The sequence below is a fragment of the Puma concolor genome, chromosome B4, assembly GCF_028749965.1.
Source record: "Puma concolor isolate L17-30 chromosome B4, mPumCon1.1.hap2, whole genome shotgun sequence".
Lineage (NCBI taxonomy): Eukaryota > Metazoa > Chordata > Mammalia > Carnivora > Felidae > Puma > Puma concolor.
In genome coordinates this window covers 68,885,042-68,912,158 of record NC_141673.1, presented here as the reverse complement: position 1 = coordinate 68,912,158, position 27,117 = coordinate 68,885,042, and the positions used below count along the sequence as shown (strand labels likewise).

General features: G+C 39.0%; 1 protein-coding gene across 2 annotated transcripts in view; it reads right to left on the bottom strand.

Moving 5' to 3' along the window:
* The window catches only part of SLC38A4 (solute carrier family 38 member 4), a 71,153-nt gene that overhangs the window by 7,154 nt on the left and 36,882 nt on the right, over positions 1–27,117 (bottom strand). For both annotated transcript variants that reach the window (XM_086713586.1, XM_025930254.2), the window contains exons 2-13: positions 22,999–23,228; positions 19,676–19,766; positions 19,058–19,173; positions 15,984–16,057; positions 15,268–15,360; positions 10,452–10,533; positions 10,279–10,361; positions 10,120–10,178; positions 8,992–9,267; positions 8,800–8,879; positions 7,354–7,454; positions 5,486–5,610 (exon numbers count right to left, since the gene is read on the bottom strand). In XM_086713586.1, the coding sequence (XP_086569712.1) occupies positions 5,486–5,610; positions 7,354–7,454; positions 8,800–8,879; positions 8,992–9,267; positions 10,120–10,178; positions 10,279–10,361; positions 10,452–10,533; positions 15,268–15,360; positions 15,984–16,057; positions 19,058–19,173; positions 19,676–19,766; positions 22,999–23,117 (1,299 nt within the window). In that variant the 5' untranslated portion in view covers positions 23,118–23,228. The remainder of the gene's footprint in view (positions 1–5,485; positions 5,611–7,353; positions 7,455–8,799; positions 8,880–8,991; positions 9,268–10,119; positions 10,179–10,278; positions 10,362–10,451; positions 10,534–15,267; positions 15,361–15,983; positions 16,058–19,057; positions 19,174–19,675; positions 19,767–22,998; positions 23,229–27,117) is intronic.

The window sequence follows — 27,117 nt, the reverse complement described above, 5'->3', positions numbered from 1 at the left end:
TTTTTTCTTAAAAGTTATTTCAAAGAAAATAACAGGTAAGACTTCAGGGACACAGTAAAACCCTTATTGATTTCTTTTTTTTTTTTTTTTTTCAACGTTTATTTATTTTTGGGACAGAGAGAGACAGAGCATGAACGGGCGAGGGGCAGAGAGAGAGGGAGACACAGAATCGGAAACAGGCTCCAGGCTCTGAGCCATCAGCCCAGAGCCCGACGCGGGGCTCGAACTCACGGACCGCGAGATCGTGACCTGGCTGAAGTCGGACGCTTAACCGACTGCGCCACCCAGGCGCCCCAACCCTTATTGATTTCTAAACGTGTGTTGTCAAACAGGATTAAGTATTAAGGGCAAGCACTGAATTGATTTGCACTCTTTGTGATTTTTCCAAATCTGGGTTTTTTTTAAAAACTTGGCATCGTATTTAGTATATAATGCTTATTTTGCCACATAATGTTTTTTAAAATGATACTCTTTGTATTTCTTTTTGCCCTTTTGCCCTCCGTTCCCAATTACAGATTATAAATGCACACAAAACGCAAAGAATAGGACCTGGTAATTTTAGCATTCCTCAGAGTTTCTCGTTTGGTGTCTTGCACACAGCAGGCACTCAATACATGTTGAATTAAGTTGAACAGCATGAATCCCTTCCCACCCTTCGGGAGCCTTGACAGACTTCAGCCCTATTTCAGCAGCTACAATAAGTAGGTGAAGGGTCAAGAGAGGTTCCATTTGTAGCAGTCTTTCAAGTTACTGTGCTATAACTGGATAATAAAAAGATCCTTGTGGGTGGAGGGAATGCCCTGCATGTTTGAACAGCTTAACAAAGTAGAAAATACTCTCATCTTTAGAATCTTTTAGAGGACACTTTTGACTCAGTGGCATTATTCTATTGGCTTTTCAATAAGGGAACACTCCAGTTAAGCTCGGACTTCACATTTTTAGAAATGCTGGCATTGATTTTCCACTTAAAATTTTACTTCTGAAGTCTCTTACTGGTGGAGAGATGGGAACTCATGTAAAAGCAAAAATGTAAAATACATTTTTGAAACACATGTATGAACGGCGAAAACTTTGAGCCGAATTGCTTGTAGTGTCTAATGTGACATTCCTTTCATACTGGTCCACCAAAATTAAAGCCATCTGTTTAGGTTTCAAAAGCAATTTCATTTCCAGAATGGCAAACCAGATAGTCTCTGGAAATGGTTTAAGAGTGACTTTGTAAAGGATTTTAAAAATTGGATTAGTGAAAATTATGAAATTCGCTCTGAAAAGTAGGCTGAAGAAAGCAAATGCCTTGATTACATTTTCCCCAGCTGTCCATTAATTCTACATTATGATCCACACTCCATGCTTATTGGATATTGTCCAAACCAGTCTTATTAGGCTTCAACATAAGCTTTCCATGGTACATCCTTATGGCTTAAGATTTACTTGTCTGAAAGTGCGAAATTTACAGAATAAACAAGTAGAATACAGGTTATTTCCAGGCAGAGGACTTATATATGTGAGTTTTTTTGTTTTTTGTTTTTTTTTGTTTTTGTTTTTGGTCTTTTGTTAAAGGAATACTCTATTCCATAAGCTGAGTTAGAGGTAAACCTCTAAGTGCAGTTCCCCTGAATGTGAATGTGGTTTCCTAAGGTCTCATGGCTCCCAGAAAGACTAAGGTTTGGCTTGGTGATGTAAGAGTACAGAAGGTTTACAGGAATCATCATTGGAATAAATGGTGAAAGCTTGCTCCTCACAGCAAATAAAGAAAAACAAAATCCCAAACAGAACTGAAAGCATGTAGAATTGCCAAAGCATTCCTAGAAAGGATCATAGGGCAAGCAGGGAGATAGTAGGGGGCTGGTGGTGGTGGAAAAGAATAGAAGAAAACTTGCCGGTCATTCTATGTTAAAATGCTGCCTTGAGAGGTGAGCCTGGATCAATAGGTTCTGAACAGTTCTATTTACCTATGTCAGGACTGAGGCAACTCTGGCGTGTTACCCACAAAGCACTGCCTGCTGTTCCACTTATCTAAGTGCCTTTTCTCCACTGACACAAACTGATAAGAACCTGGAAATGTGGGTCAGATGCTGTGGGTGGGGAAGTCCTTAGCAACAGCCATGCCCTCTGACCCAGAAGGATTCCAGAAAGGTCCTTTGCAGCTCTAGAGAAAACATCTGTTATTTCCAGAGAGAGTATTCAGAATAGGAGGTGCTATGTTCTAATCCGGGGACCCACTGGGAGGCAGAGTAAAAAGTGGGAACCTTAGGGCTGAACTCTTAAAAAAAATCAATCTTATTGTTTAGAAGCGAATCAGTTTCATTTTGTAAGACTGCTTAGGGTAGGAGTGTTGGAAATATCTGTGGACCACTACTCTATTCCAGTTCACAGCAACATTTGCCATATTTCTATGCCTATATCTGCATATGATTCAAAACAGATCTGCTGGCAACATATGTGGGGAAAAATGATTTCACCATCACAGAATAAAAGAAGTAGCTAGAAAATCTGAGATGTGATTTTTTTTTTTTTTTTTTTTAAGGTATGGCAAATGGAATGTGAGTCTGTGTGTTCTTGATAAACTCCTTAGGATGATCTGGTTTTCTGTTTTTCATGTTAATGGGTGAACTTTACTGCATAAAGGGGAGTACAAGCTGAAAATGGAATTAATAGTCTTTGGGAAGGAGGTGTAGTCCCATAATAGACCACCCTCCCATAAAACCCCCACCCCCAACAATAGAAACAAATGTTGAGCTACCAGTAAAAAAAGTAATTCACTTCATTTATTCATCTGTTCAATAATCATTTCTGCACTCAATATGTCTTTTATTATGGAAAAAACTAGCCTAACTGCAGAAAATAAGATAATAAATAGAGTAATCAAAGGAAAATCCATCTAGTCAACCAATAACAGCAACGCCCTTCCTTATTGTGTCTTCTTGGGCTCCTAAGAAAAAGAGCCTATTATCCTCTGTTGAAAGAAGTGGAATATACAATTATGCCTAAAATCGAGAGATTTTAATCCAGATTAGGTTTTGTTTGTTTTTGATTACTTGTATATGGGGATATCAAAGCCAAGTAAATAAACTTCTTTATTGGTCAAGAGTTTCTTAATTCAAAAAAACTACCGGGAGAACCCTGCTGTGCATGGCTCAGCGTTTGACATGTTGGAAATCATGGCTCTAAATCATAAGAAACAAACACATCACTAATAACTTCTCTCACTTTAGGGAGAAAGTGTCTGAAGGTAGTCTTGTGGGTTTGACTGGGACGAGGAGACTTTTTTGTCCTCCATGTTTACTTTTATGTTCTGCATTGTACCCATGGACACTTAATTCATTTAGCCCAGCTCCTGACCTGAACTAAAGTTCGTGGCAAATGTTGGCAGGGCGAACAGCTTATGCTATTGCTAGAAAAAGCAGTTTACACATCTCAAAAGGCAAGATTCATTTGGAGACTATTTTTCTGGGCGATTGTTATCAAACTTCTCCTGCACCAGTCACTGTGCCCATTCCTAACCTTTAAGACTTTTAAACCAGGGGAGAAGGTGGACACCTACGCAGATTATCTCCATGTAATAATGTTGTAGGGTCAAAGACAGAATTATGTGCAACATGTTTCGTAAATGCTAACGTTGGGTACAAATACTTCAGGATAAGTTATTTTTTGAAATTTTGGTTCCCATGATCCATTTTGATTCTAAGGGGCCTCTAATGGGAGACATTTCCAAACCACTACTGTTCCTGATGGTCAAATTTATATCCGTGCCCTGTCACAAGAGAAAGAACTTCTATGGGGAGATCTGGATTTTAAATGTTGAGGTAAAATGACCATCAGTGTGACTTCCACTTCCTTTATCTTGACCTCAGCCATCAGTGTCCTTCTGTGAGCGGTGCATTAATCAACTGTGACTAACTGCATGACCACAGGCAAGTCCATTAATCTCCCGAGACCATGACCTCAAGGTGCTATATTTAGGGCTTATGAATAAAGCAATACAGAGCCACATAACAAATTTCTTCTATAAAATGCTTTGACTCGATAATGATGTGAATACCTACTGTGTGCCAAAAATTAGCTCTTTACACACAAAAAGGGCTTTCAACTTTGGTTCCTCAGAGACACTGTTTGCTTAGAAATTTTACCTTATGGTACACTTTCTGTCAATAGCTGTCTTCTGCCTCGTACCCATGATGGAGCTGATTTTAGGCTAAAGCTGTATGCATGTCATTTGAAATACTTTCAGACATATGTGAGGCAAGATATTATTTAGGAGTAAAATATTAGCCCTCCTAGTAATAAGGATCTGATTTCATGCACTCATGAAAAAGGAATGTGTTAAAAAATATTTCAGCACACAAGCTGCATTTAAAGTGACCACAGTGTCATTATATGAGTAGTCCTTATATGCTGGGCCCTGTATGGAACATTCTGTACAGGATGGTGCTGGTTACTAGGTCGCTTATTTGCTCCCCTTAATGAATGAGTAAATTGAGTATTTATGAAAGGAGAAGAGTTGGCAGGAGAATGCAGACCTGTGTTTGTCCATAGGTGGTGTTTTTAACTCACGCAGCCCAAATCTCTTCAACCAGCCCTGCTCTGTGATCCCAGGACAAGTGATGCCAAAGGCAAATGCCAAGAAGGGGTGATCCCAGTATGAGTCTAGTCGAGGGCATGTTTCAGTGTTACGGATAGTAGAAAAGATATACAGTGGAAAATATAGCTATTTTTCAAGAGATTTAGTTCTAGTAAGTAATTTACTTAATAAAATTCCCCTTCTCATTGGTCTTCAAGGAATCAGATTAAATAAGGTAACATTTGAATGTGACTGCAACAAAACTGTAGGGGAAATTTAAATACCTTCAGAACTGGTGAAAATGCAACAAATTGAAAAGTAATGTAGTTTTTGCCTTTTAAGTTCCAGAAGTTCTATGAACTCCTACTCATTTCTACTAATCCACAAGATAGAAACCCAAGATCTGCTTTTTGAATTGAAGTTTAACAAAAAACTTTGACCTCAATAAAGTTGGAAAATAAATAGAAATTTTGTGATTATAGTTTTCCTCCTATATTTTCAAAGTGTTTAACATTTGAGGTGCCTGGGTGCCTCAGTCAGTTAAGCATCTGACCTTTGATATTGGCTCAGGTCACAATGTCATGGTTCATGAGATCGAGCCCCGCATTGGGCTCTGTGCTGGTCGCATGGAATCTGCTTGGGATTCTCTCTCTCTCTCGCTCTCGCTCTCGCTCTCGCTCTCGCTCTCGCTCTCTCTCTCTCTCTCCCAAAATAAAGACTTTTTAAAAGGTGTTTAACATCAAAAAATATTTGTTGAATCTACGTATTAAATTGTCCATCTTAAATGGCTCCAAAATGCTGTGTGAAAATAACGTCTTCAGGCATTACAAATGCAAACTCACATAATTAAATCCATGTCAAATTGGAACATATCTAAGCTAGGAGATTAAGCAGGATTCTTCCATCAAAGCTTCAGGTACTTACTGGGAACAGGACAATGGGCACAGTTAGTGTCACTGCCACAAGGACTGCCAGGCGTACCATGAGGAGAGGGGTGTCAAATGTATATACTTTGCTATAAGCATGAAGTAATTCGTCTTCAACTTCTCCTACAAAGAAGAAGAGAATGGGTCCAGTTTGGTGTTTCCAAGTCAGTATTGATTACCAAAAGCAACATTTTACAAAGGGAACACAGTACAACGGAAAAAAACACCCAGGTCTGGGAATCTAGACACCTGTTTTTATCCTATCTTTGAGCTTATTTATTAGTTGTGTTGATCTTTCTTCAAATGGACAAGGGGGCCAGTGAAGCTTATGAAGTTCAAGAAGCTAGAATAAAATTGTGAAGATGCCTTTCTGGCTCATTTGCTTCGTGATAAGTCTATCTCAGTTTGTACAGAAGCCTCACAAGAGACGGGAAGCTGAGGTGCTCTGGTTGAAGGGGATGAAAGGTCCAAGTCCCCACCAGCCTGTCCCTTACATCCTGCCCACTCCCCCCTCTATTCCCACCTGCTAAGTGAGCCTTGATGCAGCTTCTCTGAATCTAGTATGGAAACCTTATGACAAAATGATTTTTAATATTTTTTCAAGTTCAATAATTATGACTCTATCATGATACCAATACAGATACTTCCGGGGATTTTTCAAGCTTATCTTATGAAACTCATTAGAATCAGTATAAGTAACATTCAAGGATGAATTAGCATGATCTTAACAGGGTCTCCCAATGAATACTGATCTAAGATTAAGGTGCCATGCTCCTGGAAAGCTTATTCACTCAGAATTCCAGACACAAATGACGTGGAGATGCTTATAGAATCAGATGTAGTTGGATTTTTCTCCCTACGCCCCTCCAAATCAGATAAAACGGGGTAAAAATACCTTCGGTGGTATTGATCTAACTTTTATTAATTCACAACCAACAAGCAGTTAATGCCCAATCTAAAGTGAATGCTTGGTTAATAGCCAACTATTAGTCAAATAGAAAAAAAACCCAAGTAAATGGTGCTCCCTCCCCAGTCTTTTCCTTCACAATTTGTCTAGTAATCAATTTAATTTAGTGAATCAGAAGAAAAAAACAACTAAAAAGATCAGTTTAAACAAAAGGTTTATTTATGTTGATTACACTGATTAGTGATAATAGGTCAATGTTTAAGTCCCTGAAATTTGTCTATTAGGCTATGCTTCAGTGGAGTGCAATAACAATCCTACTTTTGTGTCCATTAAGATGCCATAGAGAAATTGTTTTAGGCATAATCTAATGTGTCCATAGTAACTTTTTTTGTTTTTGGTAGTGCACTCCCAGATTGAGTGGAACTCTGTCATGTCGTCTTTTCTCAGGAAACTGTTCACTATAACAGAATAGAATGGGATAAGCCAGAAAATTTACCTAATGCTCCAAGCCCCCAGATCCCACTTGACTGGCAAACAAGAAGCAGGTTCCAACTCAAGGACTTTGCACTTTCCCTACCATTTGCTTAGTAGTTAGTTATTCCACCAAGAAAGCTTTGCAACATACGATTGGATTCACTGTGATTGCTTCTAGCATGAGATGGCCTAAGAAGTCAAAGTCAAGGAAATATAATCTATCCCGTAAGGAAAATAATGTAGATTTGAGGGCTGTTCATTTAAACATGTATGAATTCACAAATTGTTGTAACTTGTTAGCTAGACTGGTTCAGGTCCCATTTTCTCAGGTCAAGTGACAAGGCTAAAATAGCATGTTAGTTGACTACATGGACTATAGATCATGCTGCTTATAGAGGGTAATTAAAAGAATTATACCTACCCGGGTTAATGATCAGTCCAACTAGGATTTGCACAAAGAGAATGACTTTGACAGAGTGACCTACCATAGAAGGTTAGGTAACCAAAGAGGGCAGCAAGCAGGTACATGATGAGCATTCCCGTGATGGAAATATTTGACACTGTTTGCATCTTCCTCCGGGACCGACTGAAATGAAAAAAAAAGCTCAGTGTTTTTTTTTTTTTTTATTATCATTTTTTTAGTAAAAAAATTTCTAAAATAGTGAAAGAATGTATGCCTGTGTACTATTATAAAACCACATATCTCATACAGAAACATAGCTTCTTTAAACTTGTCCTAGAGAGCTGTGGGGGATTTGTTTCCATTTTTCTTAACTACTACTCTTGTCAGTCTTAGAGACAACTATTTTCCTAGAAGAAGACTGGTTTATTTTGTGTTGATAAATATACTTGTCTACTGAGTACGCAAGAATGTAATTAACACAAAGATCCAACTGTCTGCTAATGTAGAAAGCTTTCATACTTCATAGTGAGATGGGATTCATATTTCATGTGGGAGGACACAAACCTACTAGAATCAGCAAAGCACAACTTGCATGAGTCCAGACCACAAGAGAGCCTAGAAGTGCCTGGAAACCATTCTGGAGGGCACCCAGCTGCTTAAAGTCAATTGCCAGGCTTCTGGAGTAACTGCTATCACTTCTTGATCTTCGGTTAAGGTCAAGTGTAGAGTAAATGCCGCATGTGATTTCCAAGTAAAGTGAAAATAATTGAAAGTGTTCCCCAAATTTTTTATAAGTTAAATCAGAATTTGTGAAGCAAATATTGCTATGTACTGAGAATAAAGAGTGAGGTTACTGATATCCGGATTAAATAAAGTGAGAATTACTATAGGCCACCTTTCTCTAAAGGTAAAGGGGAAAGCAGTGCTAGAGGGCTCAGACACCCTACATACCTAAGTAGATGTCAACAGCCTCAAAGGGAAAAGACTACAAACGAATCCTAGAATTTCAGCTAGAAGAAACAAGATTGTCTAGCCATTGTCTCCATTGTACAGATAAGACAATGAAGGCCAGGTTTTGGCACATCCCTGTGGTGAATGTCTTCTAGACAAGGGTTAAAGACAGAGCACAAGTGACATCAATGGCTTTGCAAGGTCACCTTAGCCATAATTTTTGGTCTTCATGGGTGCGGTCATTTATAGCTGAGGTGACATCATTCCTAGCAAATTTCAAATTCAAATTTCTCATTCCTGCCAAAATTCTTCTAGCCATTGGCTCTTCCTCCCCCTGACCTAAATTCGTCTTGCGGACCATTAGGATGAAGAAATGGGAGAGAAGGAAGCAGATACGGTAGTGTAGGGAGGGGGCTAATTCATACCTTTTTGGTTAAAATACGTTACTGATGAGTGGTATGTACCACAAACCTTCTCTGAAGAGAAAGCCATTAACCATGCTTTTGTATAAAGCACCTCTGAACATATGAGCACATTTTCAAAACAAGTTAGAATGTTAAAATGATGGCTGCCTTACTCTTTAAGTTCACTGTATATGGGAAGGACCTCAGGGTGGCACACAAAAGCAAATGCTAGGATGGGAATTGCGTAGGCCGTCTGAAAAACAAAGACAACAACGCATGTGTAGCTTTTCAACACAGATGGCAATCCCAAGCCATCTCAGCTTATAAAATGAAGACTCAGCCATTTTGGTAGGCTCATCACTTACCCGGGAGTTGAACACAAAGTATTTGGGTTGACACTTGTCATCACTGTGTGCTTCATACTCTACTCCACTGCCATGAAGAGAGCCCTTGGCCTGGTTCTCATCTAGCCCTGCAGGATTTTGGTGGGTGTAATCCATCATGAAGTTCACGCCATTAATCTCAGAGTTGTTAGGTAATATTACCATGTGCACTGGAAGTGTATTGTTGAATGTCAGATTTCCAACATTGTGATCCAGAACAGGCAGAGGGCAGGGTATTTGGAATTTCTTGTAAATCACCTAGGCCCAGCCATTAAAAAAAAAAAAATCATCTTTTTGACGAGAACAGTGAAACAAAAATCCATTTATATAGCTTATGGGGTAGTGGTGAGGGGCCTCTGCTGAAGATGCCCTTTAGGCTAATAGACAATGGAGACTCTCTAGCCTCTGCTCTAAGGAAAGAGTTGGAAGGATGGTTGTCCCTGGGAATCAATAGAACAGTATTTTGCACGAATCTCCTCTAAGAATCATCCATATTCTTCTGTGATAAAGATGATCATTTCCTTGCTACATTTCATATCTTTTATTTCTTCAAATTAATATGGATTATCAAAAAATTTCCCATCTTCTTTTGCCTTTTTTGGGGAAATGCTGTATACATTTTGGCATCCAGGATATTACAAAAGTTTCCCTTTTTGGCAGGGAGTGGGGGCAATGGGGAGAAAGATCTCTTCTTTAATTCCACTGGGATTACCCTCTTTTCATGGGTGGAATGTGTAGGAGAAAATGGCTGACTGATGTAGACATGAATAATTCTATAGCTCATTGATTTCTGGGACTCTTCACGTCTTCCTCCACCTTTCTAAATACTAGATCATTATCATGTTACTGCTTGAAGGGTTCCTTTTGTCCAAATATATATCCAGTGTGCTTAGAACATACTATTAGCAATGGCCTTGACATTCTAACTCAACTATTTGTAAAATCATGACTGTTCTTTTCTCATTCCAAATTAGAATATAAGAAAATGGCTTGTGATGCAAGAAGTATTTCATGCTAGTGAATTGCTTGAACAAAAATGAGGACACTAATTCAGGGACTATGTGCCTCATGCTCACCAACCTACAAGGATCATGTCAATAAATCACTTACCACACTGACAAAAAACACCATGCAGGTAAGAGAAAATCCACTGGTGTAACCAAGGTAACCTAAAAGTTATCAGAGAAATTCTGTAAGGTGAATACAGTATCTACAATTGACTTACCTATTGGAATAGGAAATGAAAATAAAAACTAAAGGTGACTTTACCTAAATTTTTAAGAAGAGAAAGTGGAAGAATGATTCCAACAGACACAAATATGACGAGGTAGTTGCCATTGAGGTACCATTCTCTACAAGGGAAAGAGCGTCAAGAATATTAGGATCAGAAAAGACCAAGTAGAATCAGCCAAAGGATGTTGTAGAGAGAACATAAGACATACCCAGTATTTTCTTCAAGTCCCATGAATGCTCTGATTACTTCAGGTAGCTCATATTTAATGATAAAGAGGTAGCTTGACATTGCTAAAATGGAAAACGTGACAGCTTAGTGGTGCACATAGCACTAAAGTCACAGGCAAGTTGTGAGAAGTCCTGGCCTTTGGGACATTCAGTCTTCCCGTCAGATGTGCATCTGATCCCCTGAACAGAAAGAAAAGCCACCCAGTATATCTTGTACTGCTTCCGAGTTCTTTTCAAAAATAGGTATTTGGCCCTCTGGCTCTTGCACATGGACCTTTGCTGACAGTATCAATGCTGATTCTGTTTTTAATCCAGCTCTGAGGTTTTTAGTAAAGTTGTTCCATCAGTTAGACGTCATGATGGCCTGTACTAAGTGTGCCTGTTTTTGTGTTCATCATTTGGGCAGGGGCCTGGCAACAACAGGCATCAGCCAGAGGAGAGAGGGCAGAACTGTAGGGCGGTGCTGTGTAGATTATATGTCACTCTGGCTTCCCCGGGTGGGCGCTAGTCTAGTCCTCTGTAACCTCCCTGATGGGCACCCAAAGCCTCAGACCACTAATTGTCTAAACTGGAGGCTGACTGGATTGATAAAAGAATGAAAGTGATGATAGCTTTCCCACTTTTGTCAGTGAATTTTCTCTTCTCTATATCCCAGTCTCTTCTTGACCAAATAAGAAATTATACCAAGTGGCAAAAGCTCTTGAGCATCTTGACAAATGATCCACGTGTGATCATGTACTGTTCTGAAAATCTGATATAATCTATAAACCCTCTCCCTGGAAAAAGATGTATGTATACATATGCATAACATATAATCTTGCCAAAAGTTATAGGGATTTATGCAACATCTTTTCTAAGTCCATCCACTCCGTGAAGTAGAATGCTAATTTGACACATGGTCCAGTAAATTAAAAATAAAATACATTTTGGGGCACCTGGGTGGCTCAGTCCGTTAAGCATCTGGCTTCTGCTCAGGTCATGATCTCATGGTTCATGGTTCGAGCCCCACATCCAGCTCTGTGCTGACAGCTCAGAGCCTGGAGCCTGCTTCAGATTCTGTGTCTGCCTCTATCTCTGCCCCTCCCCTGCTCACACTCTGTCTCGCTTTCAAAAGTAAATAAACATTGAAAGCATTTAAAAATAAAAGTACATTTTATTAACTTAAAAATAAAACTGATGGGTTTTGCATTGTTAAAAAAAAAAAAAGTGTGTGTGCTCCATCCTTCTGGTGAAGTTTTGCTCACAGACACGTAAAGCAGATTTCTAGGTTGCAAATTGTGCTATTAGTAGTTTCAAAATACTTAACCTCAAACAAGTAATAATGGTGATAATAACTCCCTGTGTTGTTTAGTACTGCACTTCACTCCATTTGATCAGCTGAAAAGCCTTGTAAATCAGCAAGATGTATGTTATCTTCATTCCACAGCTGAGGCCATAAAGGTTTGAAAGCTTAGATGACATACCCAAGATCACACAGATTGAAAACGACAGACCACATCCAAAATAGAAGATCCCCGATCCCCAGGCCAGTGTTTCTCCTCTATTGTGAAGTGAAATGATTTTTACAATACCTGATGTGTCTTCTGTAAATATTATTTGGTTAATCTTTACAAAGACCTTGGCTAAAGCTAAATCTTATGGTGCGTAAACAGAGGAGATATTTCTGATTAACTGGCTCAGTGAGGTACCATTCAATTTTAGAGCTATTAATTGCTGACTTTCAGTGATGTCACCACTGTTAATGTGTTTGGTCTTCGAAAATTTAGAATGATCCAGACCTGTCTGGGTAATGTCAACATTATTCTGCTAATGTTGAAACATCTGTGGTAAATGTTAATTTTTCAGGGGATTGAGAAAGTTAAATGTTCTAAATGTGGAATTGCTAAATACAGAAATACAAGTGATTTCCCTTAGGCTAAAATAACTACTAATCACACAGAGTAACCAAAGTGAGAGCATTTTCAGGAATGGTATATGAAATTTTGTGTTAGCGCCTTAAAGCCATGCTTCCTTCATGTGTGTGCATCTTGAGAGACCATTTTATAGTTTATTACATTACTTAGTAGCTACACTTTGAGCCACAGATGTTGTGGTTGTCCCCCAGCCCTTGGGGTTTAGGGCCAGATATGTGTCAGGGTATTTCAGTTATTCAAACAAATAAATTAGATCAGCTATGAGGTGATACTATGAAATGCTTGATGTTTTAAGTCTTGAAAAGGCTAAAAATTTGAACCAAATGTAAAGCGGTCTATTTGGTGGGGATGGGGAGCTTCTATGCTTGTGGCCCAAACCCAGTAAAATGAATGAAACAATCCTGGAATTCCTGCCAAATTCTACCCGGAGCTGTGATCTTAATATATACAAATATGAAAAGAAATAAATACAAATCACGAAGGTATGCCTGGATTTTATTCATCTGCTTACCGACTGTCCTTTAGCAGGAGCAGTTAGAATTGGATAAAGGTTACTAAAGGAATTGCTGAATTTGGGAAATCCTAGATAACTCCAGTGACTTTATTATTTTTCTTTTAATGAAAAAAAACATTTTAATGTTTATTTTTGAGAGAGAGACAGAGTGCAAGCAGGGGAGGGACAGATAGGGAGACACAGAATCTGAAGCAGGCTCCAGGCTCCAAGGTGTCAGCACAGAGCCCGATAAGGAGCTTGAACTCAGGCTTAACCAACTAAGTGACCCAGGCGCCCCTCCAGTGATTTTATTAAGAAGGGTTACCTCCTTGCAAGATTGCCGTGCACATTTATTTATTGTAGCAATTGTTTGTATGGTTTCCAGTTTTTCACTATTACAATGTCAATAAGGGATTCAGTAAACCAATTATGGTACATTTGTACAATGGAAAATTCAGAGCCATTAAAAAGAATATGCAAATACATTCAAGGCATATTGTCAGGTAAAGAAAAAAGGAAGCTGCAAATCCGTGTTATAAGATGATCCATTTTAACAGTAACAATATACTTATTAAATTTTGCATAGAGAAATTACTGAAGTAGTTATTTCTAAGGGTGACTTATATAAACATCTCTTTATAATTTATGTATTTATGTCATGTTCCAGTTTTTCACAGTTAGTATGTATTTGTCTTATAATTATGCCCATTTAAAAAAAAATCAGGAGGGCTCCAGTGACATTGAATCTGAGAACTGGGGAGGAAAGGATGTACTGAACCCTCATTATGTGCCATATGTTGTCTGATTTCATCCTCAAAATGACCTTGTGAGATGGAATAATACTCCCATTCTCATAGATGGACAAATTAGACTCACTGGAGTAAAGTCACAGTGGCAGAAACAGACTCACATTTGGGTGCATCAGACTCTAAAAGTCTATTCTCTACTCAATGGTTTTAAAATATTTTTTAAATACAGTAACATATCAGATATATATAAATGGGGGCGCAAGGGAGCCCAGGGGAACTAGTACCTAATAATCTGGAGAAGTCATGGGAGCAAACAGAACGAGTGTGTGTGTGTGTGTGTGTGTGTGTGTGTGTGTGTGTGTGTGTGTGTTAGGGTGGCAGGCCTACGAAAGGGGAACTGAATATGGTTTGTTATGGTATGACAGGACATATAGAAGCTAGGTAGCTAGGTAGATATGGGGGTGATAGGAAAGGTATCAGAAAAATAGGCAGATGAAGACCCTTCTATGTCAGACCAAGGAGTTTAAACTCTACCCTGAAAATAATGAGGGCATGCTAAAGAATTTTATGTGTGTGAGAAGCAACACTAGATTTGAATCTGATCTGGAGATCAGAGCAGGAGAAACTCAAGGCAGGAAGCCCAGTTAGAAGGCTAATTCAAGAGTCTGAGCAGAAACAACGATCACCTGAACTATGGGGGAGAGACTAGAAAGAGAGGAGAGCTTCACAAGGCAGGTAAGATAATGGACTGGACAGGAGGTGGTATTTGGACATTCAGGGTTAGGGAGACAGGGAGAAGTTTAGGATGATATGTAAGATTCCTGGCTTAAGAAACTGGATGTTGCTGGTATTCATTGAGAGAAGAAAGAAAAGAATAGAATGGCAGGTTTGGGGACAGGAGAGGTGAGGAAAGAAGTGCTGCTGTGTGATGATAGCTTCCAGGCCAAGCAAGAGGACATAGACAGTAGGACATAGGAAAATGGGTCTGGATGCCTTCTGGGGGTCAAAGACTCCACGGGACCAGTGAAGCTGGTGGGCAAACATATCACCTGGAACACTATTACAAATGCATATTTCTAGGCTCTGGAAATTATAATTTAGTAGGAATTATAAGAATCTGTAGAACCAAGGATTTGTGGTTTTATCATAATGCTTCTGATGTCTAGCCGAATTTCTGCTTTGGCACAATTTCTTGGGACACACTCCAATGGGCTGGTTCTGTACAGGTTATCTGAAGGATACCCCATACTTGGATATACCCCTCAGATACTTAATTTTCAGTTTGACGAAATAAACCCCATCATACGTAGGAAACCTCAACTGTTCCAACAATGAAATAAGCACTAATGCTTTAATTTTTCTTAAGTAAAATTAAGGCCATGATAGCATTTGATATCAAGAGGTTTTGTTCTATACTTCTAGAATACATTTGGTGGGATCTTATATAATATTTTCTTAGATATTGTTATTTTTGATTAAGGAACAGTAAATCTACTTAACAATCTTCTTGTCTTTTAAATTTCTGAATGTAAAGCAGCTGTTTTTCTGTATTTAAGGTGCTTGTTCATTGCTGTAAGAGTTTTCTTATTTATTGAACATTCTCTCGAAAGTGTAAGTGGTAGGGAAAGCTATATGCCCTTACCTCCAATGTTCTGCATTGTAATGGAAACAAAAGCTCCGATTTTCCCAGGCCATCCAAATGCCTTTTCCCCTAGTTTTTCATATATTAAAGACCCTATAATAAAAAATAAAACACTTTTTAAAAGGATTGTTTGTTTGTTTGAGAGAGAGAGGAAGAGGGGCAGAAGGAGAGAGAGAGAATATTAAGCAGGTTCCATGCACAGGGCTCGATCTCATGAATCGTGAGATCATGACCTGAGCTGAAATCAAGAGTCAGACGCTTAACCGACTGAGCCACCCAGGCGCCCCTAAAAGGATTGTTTTAATGACTAAAATATTTCTATAATTGCACACTGGAGTCTCAAATGTGTACATAAACACCACACAGAAATTATAAACCCAAAAGATGCAATCTCAAAAGCCAATACCAAATATGTTACATGTTCTCCAGACAAGAAGCAATGGCTTCATTCATCTTAGCTCTGTGCAGCACGTCAGAACTGTTATTTCTGTCATCCATCAAGGCTCCTTTTTTCTATTTGGCTTAAACCTGAGCCAGTTGCCTTTCACTTCCCTGAGCTGCCCAAATTACTAAAAACATTGAGAGGCCGTGTCATTGGGGTCAGAGAAAATGCAATGTGAAATTAACTAAAATCATCCTCCAGTTCTAGAGCTATCGACTGAAATACCTTTAACAAGAATCAAAATAGGACGTCTTGGACTTAAGGGGTAGCATACCTCCTTCCTTGGCGGTCTTTAATAAAAGGTGAACTGAGTACAGGGATAATATTGCTACCGCAAGCAGCATGATTCTAGGAAGGGAATAGAGAGTAGAAAATAAATGTAAATGTCTATAATCAAGAAGACACAACTCATGTTAGATATTATAATAAATTATCACATGGGCCCTTTCAGTCATTAACCTTCCAAAAGTATGTGGATTAGGGGGAAGCTGAGAAATTCTTTTCAGAACTCTACACATACCCTTTCCTGTCACACAACGGGAATTTGCTATATTTTATGTGCTAAAATGTACCACCAGAAGTTCCTAACCTTTCCCCTAGTGGAATCTGGTTTATAACTTAGATGCTGAATGTACAGCAAAATTAGCAAACACTATGCCTACTTACTCAGCATATGGGTATATGTACATCAGGTGTGTGTGATAGTCTCAGCCACATTTATAATTTAAGGGCTATTTGACGGCCTGGCTAAATTTTAATGTAAAATCTAGAAATACAGACACCAAAGCATGCAGAGTCTAAACTCCACTACTGATCCTGCATGTTAGATGGCAAGATACTTGTGAGCCACAGCTCAGGCAATTGCCTGTAAAATAGAAAAAAAGGGAAGGAAGTATAGGGTGCAGGAAAATGCCTTTATATGTGTTCAGAAAGAATTCTTTCTGGTTCAGCCTCCTCCACGTGTCCACAGGCACATAGGGATTCTTATACAGTGATCAGTGTTTCTCCAAAAACAAGATTTGGAAAGCAGAAATAAGAGCATGGATAGAAGCACCTATATAATAAATAAAGGAACAATACTAACCTTTACCTAAAACCTAAAGAACAAAACAACAACAACAACAAAAAACCCTTATTCTTTATTTTACACAACAATAAACATTTTGCCACAATTGATCTAATTCTTTGGTAATTCCTGATGAAGTCAACTTTGCAAATGTACATTTGGGCCACGAGTTTCAAGTGTTTCTAACTAGCTATATTGTGCTCTTGCTTTCCACAAAGTCTGTTTACCGGAACTGTAATCAATGACTTATTCGTAAAATTTTCCATATGCCCTGTGAACTTCCCTGTTTTTAAAGATGCGATTCAGATGGCATAATTTTGTTTCCTGGAAAAATAATGAGCATTCCCTGTATTCTAGACATATACTTGCTTTGGCCAAAAATACTAAAAGTAAAACCAATGAAATCCTGTGTCACTTGTTGAGAATTAAGGGAGACGGCTGCATTCAGTCTGTGCCACTTGGATACACAGAACATACCCCATCATGTATAACAGTTTAATTGCTCTGGACATCTTAATCTGTTAAATGTTGTTTAGGCCTGAAATGAGGCTGTCGGTTTTATTTTATTTTATTTTATTTTTTTAATTTTTTTTAACGTTTTTGAGACAGAGAGAGACAGAGCATGAACAGGGGAGGGGCAGAGAGAGAGGGAGACACAGAATCGGAAGCAGGCTCCAGGCTCTGAGCCATCAGCCCAGAGCCCGACGCGGGGCTCGAACTCCTGGACCGCGAGATCGTGACCTGAGCTGAAGTCGGACGCTTAACCGACTGCGCCACCCAGGCGCCCCGAGGCTGTCGGTTTTAAAAGTGGAATATTCTTCTTCCTTGAAAATAATCTTGTGGCCCTAGGATCGGGGGAAGAGTTTCTTATTTCTGTTCATCAGTAAGCGATGATAACTTCTGATTGTAATGGCATGTGTAATTACTAAGGAGAAGGCAGTCTTAGAGATAGCGTACATTACAGAAGTATACGACTATGTATACGAACACATCTCTAAGCCATTAAGATTCAGAGAATTAAAAAAAACCCCTTTATTTCAAACATGACATAAAGAGTGGTTGACATAAAAATCCATTCAGCTAAAAAATGTTTTACCTAAAACAGGCCAAAGCACTAACACAATATAAATATTTATAGTCCTGCCTGATCCTTAGCCCTCAAATAGCTGTGTGATTAGATAATCACAAATGATGTTCAAAACATAAATAGCATATATTTATATATAATATAAGCATTGCATTCTTAGACAGTTATTTAACACCCTGGCATTGCATTAGGGGTGGCAATCTGCATTCACACAGATGCCTGACTAATATTAGACTTTATTCCTGTGAAGAATTTCACTACTGCCAACTGTGTCTTGGAAAATACCAGGCTGTACGTAAGGTACACAAACACCTGTGGCCGTCTGTCATAGATGATGTGATATCCATCCTCCAGGTCAGCTATGTGGCGCTGCTGTCCTTAGGCAGCATTTGACCAAGTACATAGGTCTAGGAATACATTTTGGCTACTCTGCAAATATTTCTATGCCAAGCACTATGCTAGGTCTTGGGGATACAGACATCTGGTGGGTGAAAACAGACAATGGCTCGATCCTCTGGAGATTATAGTCTAGCAAGGAAGAAGATAGACACTAACCAAATATATCAGACAACTGCACTAAAATATTAAAACTGTGGGGAGTGTTTGTCCCAGTCATGGAAGTCAGGGAAGGTATCGATGAGGGGGAGGGGGAGATGTGCTATGAGGAGTTAACTAGATGAGGAAGAAAGGGAAAAGGATACTAGGACCATGTGCAAAGGCCCTGTGGTGAGAAGGAATATGGCAACTTCTGGGATGGAGAGAAGGCCAGTGTGCCCATCGTATCAGGCATTTAGGGGGCGTAGGGGATGGGCACAAGAAGAGATCGGAGCATGCAGGGATCTGTAGGCCTGGATTGGAATGGGATCTTTCCTAAGAGTGTGATAAAGCCAGATCTGCTTCTGGGAAAGATCTTTTTACGGTGAATCACTTTGTGAATTGCTTTCTATGGACTGGTAGGGCTGTTCCAGCACTCTGGGTGGTTGAGCACATATACTTTCTGCCATTTGGTTAGGGGCAGTTGGTTGAACAAGCACCAGGATTAGTATGCTCTGATCATTCCTCAGGTTGCTGTTCTGTCTATAAGCCCAAGAATATGCTAATACTTTCTCAGAGCATTATTGTTCACAAAGATCAGACTTGAGGTTGTTAACTGAAAGAACACCAGGTGTGCATGGGCTTTGAACCAAATACTTACATAAAAAGTATGATCCCCGTGTTGGCCATGGCATAGGAAAGGCCCAAGATCCCACTTCCCATGATAGCATTACTCAGGTTGAATGAAGACATTCCAAAGGAGGTGGTTCCAGGATGCTTAAAGAAAAAGGGGCACGTTTGAAGCAAATATTTGCCAAAAGGGTGACCTTTTTCAAATTATTCTTATTCTCACATTATCTTTGCTGGAGGAGATTATGGTTCAAAATTGAAGACTAAGATAAAATCACAGTGAACAAAAGCTGTTACTTCAGTAAAAGCATGTAATTTTCAATGGAATGGAATGCTTGGTTTTAGCAAGGATCTCAGTAAAAATAAAAAATACAGGCTGAGTAACATAAAGAAAGGAAAGCATGTATGATTGCAGACTACATTTGGGTTAGAATGATTTCTCCAAAAAACAAATGAATTTCATAAATGATTTATGTAGCCATATGGCGAACAGGAAAAACAAGTCCTTATTCCAGTAAGGGCCTGAATAAACAGAGAATGTGCTGATCAAGGCTTGGAAAATTTCAGTCACATTGTTTTCCCACAGAGACCTAGGTAGATCAGACACCCTCAAGTCCTGTTTACTGCCTGAAAGCAGAGATTCACTTACATGTTCATCATCGTAATCTGCCAGCTTCTTTTCCCCCAAAAATCCATTTGTCAGGAATTTCTGACTTTCAGCATCTTCGTTAGTAAATTGACTGAATGCACATAAAAAAAAGAAATAAAGTAAAAACATCTAAGTAAATGCTCTGAATTGTATTTGTTTCGGGTGACCTAAGTAACTGGATCAGGGAGGAAAAACAAGGCGCTGAAACCTTTTCCCCCCTTCTCTTCCTTCTCTTCCTTCCCCCCTTCTCTTCATATCAGTGGTCCTCCCGGACCAACAACTGCCCTCCACTTATGAATGTAATTTGGGAAGGAGAGACGAAGTTAGGAAAGGAGAAAATTTTTTCAGTTGGCATCTTTTTTTAAGCCACATTTCTTCTTCCCACGTTAACTCCGCAAGAAAGAGAATGACAGTTAATGCGGTTTCCATTTAGGGCCCTCACAAAGAGAGGGTACCGGAGCAGTGACTGAGTTTTCTCAACTCCTGCCCCACCATAATCAGATGATTCTCTCAATTCAGTAGATATTTGCTAAGGGCCTAGGCCTGTGATCTTCAACTCAGTCGATGCTCGAATATCCCTGTGAGAGGAACTTTCACGCCCCTACTCTGAGGATGAGGTGACCATGGCTCAGAAAAGGGAAGTACCATGCCTACACCCACTAGGCTCCAAGTCTAGGATCTTCCATGGTGCCCTGCAGCCCCAGGCAGGGCCCTGTAGCTGGTATTTTTTCCTTTTTTTTTTTTTTTTTTTGCTCCACCTGTATATTCAGCTATCCCGTGCTGGAATGTAGTTCAGTGGTAGCTCTGTGTCGTGTTTGGTTTTTGTGTCTGAGTGTGAGGATTTTAACTGCTCTGGAAATACATTTGGCTTATTAGACGATGAGAAAGGAAGAAAAGCATTAAAGACACCCATGAAATTGGAAGAGCCGGGAAGGAAGCAGGACCTTAAAATGTCACGATCTGTGAACACCGTGGTGATTGTGGGCTACTTGGGCAGAGGCTGGCAACTGCACATTGCCTTCCTGTACAGGTCCCCCAGTTGTCTGCCAGGGGTTTTGAGGATATAGATCTACTACCACCACGTTTCCAAAAGGCTTGACTAATAATTATAGGCGATCTGTACAAGTTATCCTCTGTAATAGAAGCTAATCCTGAAAATATCTTGCGAGCAAGAGGGACAACCAGGTTCCTTTTTGAGAATGTGGAACAACGTAAAGTGTATGCAGGACCAGCTGACAAAATTACTAAGCTTTATGTGCTTTTCCAGATGCTTCCTGTGCATAAGTTAGGAACATTTCCTGGCATCCTCCTATTTCTTATAGGGAGCGTTGTGCCCTCAGATGCTGCTTTCTTTCATCCCCGCACTAACCCCCGCAACCCCCTGCTCCCTTTTGGTGCTTTATTTTAATCGTCGGTAGTTAATATACTTGCTGCGTGGAGACTGGTACATAATGCTCATAGTTGGAAACAGACAATAAGATGAAATGGAGCCTAAAGCAGGCCTAAGGATTATAAAGCAAAAGTGTCATCTAGATTTAAACTCTGGAATGCCAACATTCTTTTTTTTTTTTTTTTTTTTACCTTAATCAATACATTAGAATCCTTTAGTCCAGGAGTAGTTTGTAAAATGTAAAATGTAAAAGTAAGTAAGAGTTTCTTTCTTGAGTCGTTTGTAAGTTTTTATTTTGGCATGTGATGAATTATAATAACACATGACAATATTGGATAAAATATATGAGAAATGTTTTGAACGTCTTAAATGTTTTGATACTGAACCCAGCCTGTATTGAAAACATAAGTATAATGATTTCAAATAAATGAATTGGGAAATTAAACATATTTAGGGGAACAATCCAAACCAAATGTAAGCAAAACCCATCTTTTAAGAGTGATTGTAAAATTGCAAAATGATGTTTGAGTCAGGAGTTAAAAGCTAAGGCACTGTAAGTGGCCCAGAACACTCTATACAGTTTTAACAAAAGCATTCCTGCTCTTTCCATTATGGCTTTCAGAGCCCAAATCGAATGACCCTGTAGGACTGTTCTCGGGAGGGCATCCCCTTCAGCTCGGCCACCTCTGCAGAGATCACATCTATGCTCATCTTTCTCAGAAACAAGAGCCATCAGAGTTGATCAGTTTACTAAGGGTGACAAAGTGGAGGACAAAGAAACAAGGTTTACTGAGTATCAGCGATCTTTCAGGTATTCACTTCACCCCGAGAATGGTAGGTGCTGGTTTGTCATTCTGCATTTTTCACTGAGGCTTCCGGAAGATACACATCGTCTCCAAACTCAGATATCCACTCTACAGATTCCAGAGCCCTGTGTTCTGCCACATCATGCGTTCTCAAGGGTTGCTCAACCTAGAAAACACCACGATTTGCATGTCTGTGGCCTCTCTGGTCCAACAGCACGAAAGTTTACTCCACTGGCTCCATGGAGGAAGAACAGTGCTTCCTCCTGTGGCTTTCCTGGATGTTGTGAAATGAAATGAGCTGTCCTTGTCTAAGGATATTCTCTACCTCAGGCCGAGATTTGGTCAAAAATTTCCTTCTAAGTGTCTTAAGTCGTGCATCATTCATGTTATATACCATATGGTGAGGAGTTAGTTTACTTTATCAAATGGCTATTGTGCACCTATCACATTCCAGGCCGTGTGATTTGTGCTGGGGCCACAGAAGCCATTAGCCTGTTGTAGCAGTATAATGACGAGAGAGGGCACACAAAGGAGCAGGTGGTCACTTCCACCTCCGGACTTCATAAGAGTTCTGACTTTGAGCTGTGTCTTGAAGGATGAATGGTATCAATTCTGACATGTGAGACACCCCGTACAGATGTGTAGCACACAGTTGGGTATAACGATCTGAAAGGAAGTGGAGATGTCTAACAGGCCCAAGACGTGGCATGCGTTCAGTGGGTGAGACCGTGATAGTTGTGAATGAGCTTGCCCACAGGACACTTTTAGTGACCAAAGAATCCCTACAAAATTCTGGAGATGCAGCAGCATTTAAGGGGCAGTCAAAGGAAGAGGTATCAGAGAAAATAGTCCAAGAGGTAAAAGAAATGGTAGGCTAATATAACTGGAAGTATCCTATATTAATGACACAAGAATGCTATAACTTCAATTCTGAATTAGTCACACACAGTCTAAATCAGAGACACAGAATAATGATGTAATAATGAATACTTTAGGATCAGAAAGTTGATGTGTTAACATCGATGTCATTGTTATCTCTCAAATAGGTAATGAATTGAAAAACATTGTTTCTCACATCCACAAACCTCTCATTTTTCCATGGAACCTGGTCATCTTTAACCCCATACCTGCTCATTGCTGCCTTTTCTGAATTTCCCATCCCAGTGTAGCCATCTTGAACACTTTCTCCACTGATGCTCTCATCATCAGGTTCGATGTTGACATTTCTCAGTTCCATGGGATCCATTTCAGCTGTCAGCGCTTCTTGTCCACACACAAGCTCCTTCAGTGTAAACAGTAGGCTGTACCTTCAGCTTAAGGTTCTTCCTCTTTGGGCTGATGTTCAGAACACTCTGTTCTGTGAGCGGAACACAAAATAAACCATTGTAATTTTCTTTGACTAGATAAATGAATATAGAATCACCTACTTTGTGTATTGTCTCTATAAAAACATGGAAAGAAAGTAAACTCCTGAAACTGTCATATAAATATGTCTGGCAAGTTTCCTTTACCCAATACAAAAAAAGGAAAATCAAAGAAACGAAGGAAAATCATTAATAAATTGCTCAATCAGCAGATATTTATAGAGTGCCTATGTATATCAACATGGCAAGTGTTTTACTATTCACTGTGGGAAGAAAAAAAATAACACCTGGCTGTGATCTTGAAGAAGCTTTTCTATTTGTAAGCAAATTGCATGGTTTAAAAGAAAGGAAAAGTGAATTGTTGACAAAGACCTAACAAAGCAGAATCTAATGGTCTGCTTGAATTTGCTAATTGGGCATGAAAGAATTAACATCACCAAAATGCTTGATAACAGGCAACACAGGATAGGAGGATCATGCTAAGGGAGCTGCTTTCCAGGCACTTGGATCATGAAGCCAAGATCTTTGAGTAAGCATCAGTCAATATCCATATAAAAATTAAAATGCATTTTAACAACAAAGAGACTCAGCTTTTAGGTTCTACTCTGCCTTTAATGCTTTGAATCCCAGCACTTTTCTTTTCTTTTCTTTTTTTTTAACCTCATTTTCATAGTAACATAAAAAGGGGTGGACTGGCATTGTGTTTAAAAAAAAACAAAAAACTGTGAATCCATCATATGTTGTTGACACAATTTCTTAAGTTTTTACTATTAGAATCAGTCCATTCTTTAACTGTTATAGTGGGAGAAATACTATCACTCTTGGAAGGTGTTCTCAAATGTGCACTACCTGTTTGGTAAGAAAATCCCGAGCACAGAAACTAACATAAAAATTGCTCGAACTCATGAAATCCACAAGTCCCCTGACAGATATAAAACAACCACATGGAAATGCCTCTGCAATCCAGTGCGCTAGTAGCACATCTGTGGAAGGAACACTTGACGAGTTCACAACCCTAAATTACAAAAGCCACATGAAAACTCAGGAAGAACATCAGTAAGCATAAGATATAAGATTCATACTTAAGTAACTAGAGATGGCAAAGCAATTTACTTATTTCTTTTTTAATTAAAAAAATTGTTTTTCATGTTTATTTTTGAGACAGAAAGAGAGACAGAGCACGAGCAGGGAAGGGACAGAGAGAGAAGGAGACACAGAATCTGAAGCAGGCTCCAGGCTCTGAGCTGTCAGCACAGAACCCAATGTGGGGCTCAAACTCACAGACCGTGAGATCAGGACCTGAGCCGAAAGTCGGATGCTTAACTGACTGAGCCACCCAGGCGCCCCTGAGATGGCAAAGCAACTTAAAAGAGACTTTACAACATAATAAAAAGTAATAGGAAGATTCAAAATAAGAAACAAAATTCATAAAATAAGAACATTGTAAAAGATCAGGCTTATTTGAAAAAGAGCCGAAAAGGAATTCTAAAAAAAAAAAAAAAAAAAAAATCATTGAAATAAAGAGAACTCAGCTGAAGGGAGAGTCATGAAACTGGAAGATAGGTCCATGGAAATCACTCAAATTATATCACAAATAGGTAAAGAAAGACAAATACAAAGTTAAGGGACATGGTGGGGGGAAGCAAGAATAAGAAATTTAACATATTCTTTTTTTTAAATTTTTTTTCAACGTTTATTTATTTTTGAGACAGAGAGAGACAGAACATGAACGGGGAGAGGGTCAGAGAGAGAGGGAGACACAGAATCAGAAGCAGGCTCCAGGTTCTGAGCTGTCAGCACAGAGCCCGACGCGGGGCTCAAACTCACGGACCGTGAGATCAGGACCTGAGCCGAAGTCAGACGCTCAACCAACTGAGCCACCCAGGTGCCCCGAAATTTAACATAATCTAATAGCCCTCCTAATATGAGAAACATGTAAGGCCAGGGAGAAACAAAATAGAAAGACATAATGGCAGAGAATTGTCCAGAACCAAAAAAAAGATAGTAGCTCTCAGGATTAAGGAAAAAAACAAAACAAAACACATAGTGTATGTATTTTAAGTAAAAGGAATAAAAATGAATATATTCATGAACATGAGGTAGTGTGTGTGTGTGTGTGTGTGTGTATAATAACAAATGAAAAATTATAAAAGTCAAAGAATGGAACACATGCGTATGGTTAAAGAAAAAAATAGAAACTTGTATTAAATGAGTAAAAAAGTTTCTCACCCATCACACAGACCAGTTTTGCTTGAGAGCAAGAATCATTAATGACCGTTTCTATTTTTAGTTCTTTATATAAAGTTAGTCCTTCTAAATTATTCACTAAAACCTCTGAGATGGTTTATCAATTCTAGACTCGTGCATGTGACAGATGAGGAAATTAGCGTACTTCTTTCTATCCATCCTCTCACGCACTTCTAATTGTTCTGGTTAATGAAATGCTTTTTATAATATTGAGATTCATAATACTTTCATATTATTCTGTAAAACAACTAAGTCTCGTAATTTTCTGTAGGTTGTTTTGAACACTAAAAACCAACAATCGGCATTTACAACATTATGATTGTGTTCATACTATGCTCCAAAGAACCAGTGGTCTATTTGACAGCATGATAAATGATATAGAAGTCCTCTGTGATTAAAACTTTGAAAGCGAATTTTTCATCACTGTTACTTTCTGAATGGTCTCCTCCTCCACCCTCGGGGTCTCACTCAGCTGCCAATGTCCTCTGAACACCATTCTATCTTCTTTCTTCAGTTCATTTTGCATTGTGCTGGAATCCACCTTGATTGACTCCTCTTACACAGTGTGTCCATGTTTGTAAACAGAATTTCTGAGCTGTTTCACATTGGAAAAATGACTTGGCTTTGCCCTCAGACTTGGTCTGAAGGAGTATTAAGTAGAAAAACAGTTTATTTTGTTAAGTTTTTATTTAAATCCCAGTGAGTTAACCTACAGTGTAAATATTAGTTTCAGGTGCAGAATTTAGTGATTCAACACTTCCGTACAATACCTGGTGCTCATCACAAGTGCACTCCTTCATCCCCATCACCTGTTTCACCCATGCCCCCACCACTACTGCTCTGATAACCATCAGTTTGTTCTCTATAGTTAAGTCTGTTTCTTGGTTTGCTTTCTTCTTTCTCCTCCTTTGCTCGTTTGTTTTGTTTCTTAAATTCCACATATGAGTGAAATCATGTGACTTTCTCTGACTGACTTATTTCTCTTAGCATGATACTCCCTAGCTCCCTCCATGTCCTTGCAAATGACAAGATTTCATTCTTTTTATGGCTGAGTAGTATTCTATTGTATAACACACATTACTTTTAAGCTATATCTATTTTATTTATTTTTAATTTAATTTTTTAATGTTTATTTTGAGAGTGACAGAGACAGATAGACAGAGTGCAAGTAGGTAAGAGGCAGAGAGAGAAGGAGACACAGAATCTGAAGCAGGCTCCAGGCTCCAAGGTGTCAGCACAGAGCCCATAGCAGGGCTCGAACCCACAAACTGTGAGATCATGACCTGAGCCACAGTCAGATGCCCAACCGACTGAGCCACCCAGGCGCCCCTATTTTACTTTTTGACCTGTCCACTATTTTTCACAGTCATGTTTTGAGTTTATAATAACTTGGTTTTGAACTTCTCCCTCTTTTTTTCATCCTATCTTTTTATGTTTGTTTTACAGATGCAATATTTCCTCAAATCTTTCTAAGGACATTGATTGGAAGTTTTCAAAAGCTTCTTTTGCTCCTTAAATTTGTGTATTTTTTTTTTTCTGGAGTTAATTCTGTTTGTTCAACTTGGTCCTTCTCTTTTTTTTTTTTTTTTAATTTTTTTTTCAACGTTTATTTATTTTTGGGACAGAGAGAGACAG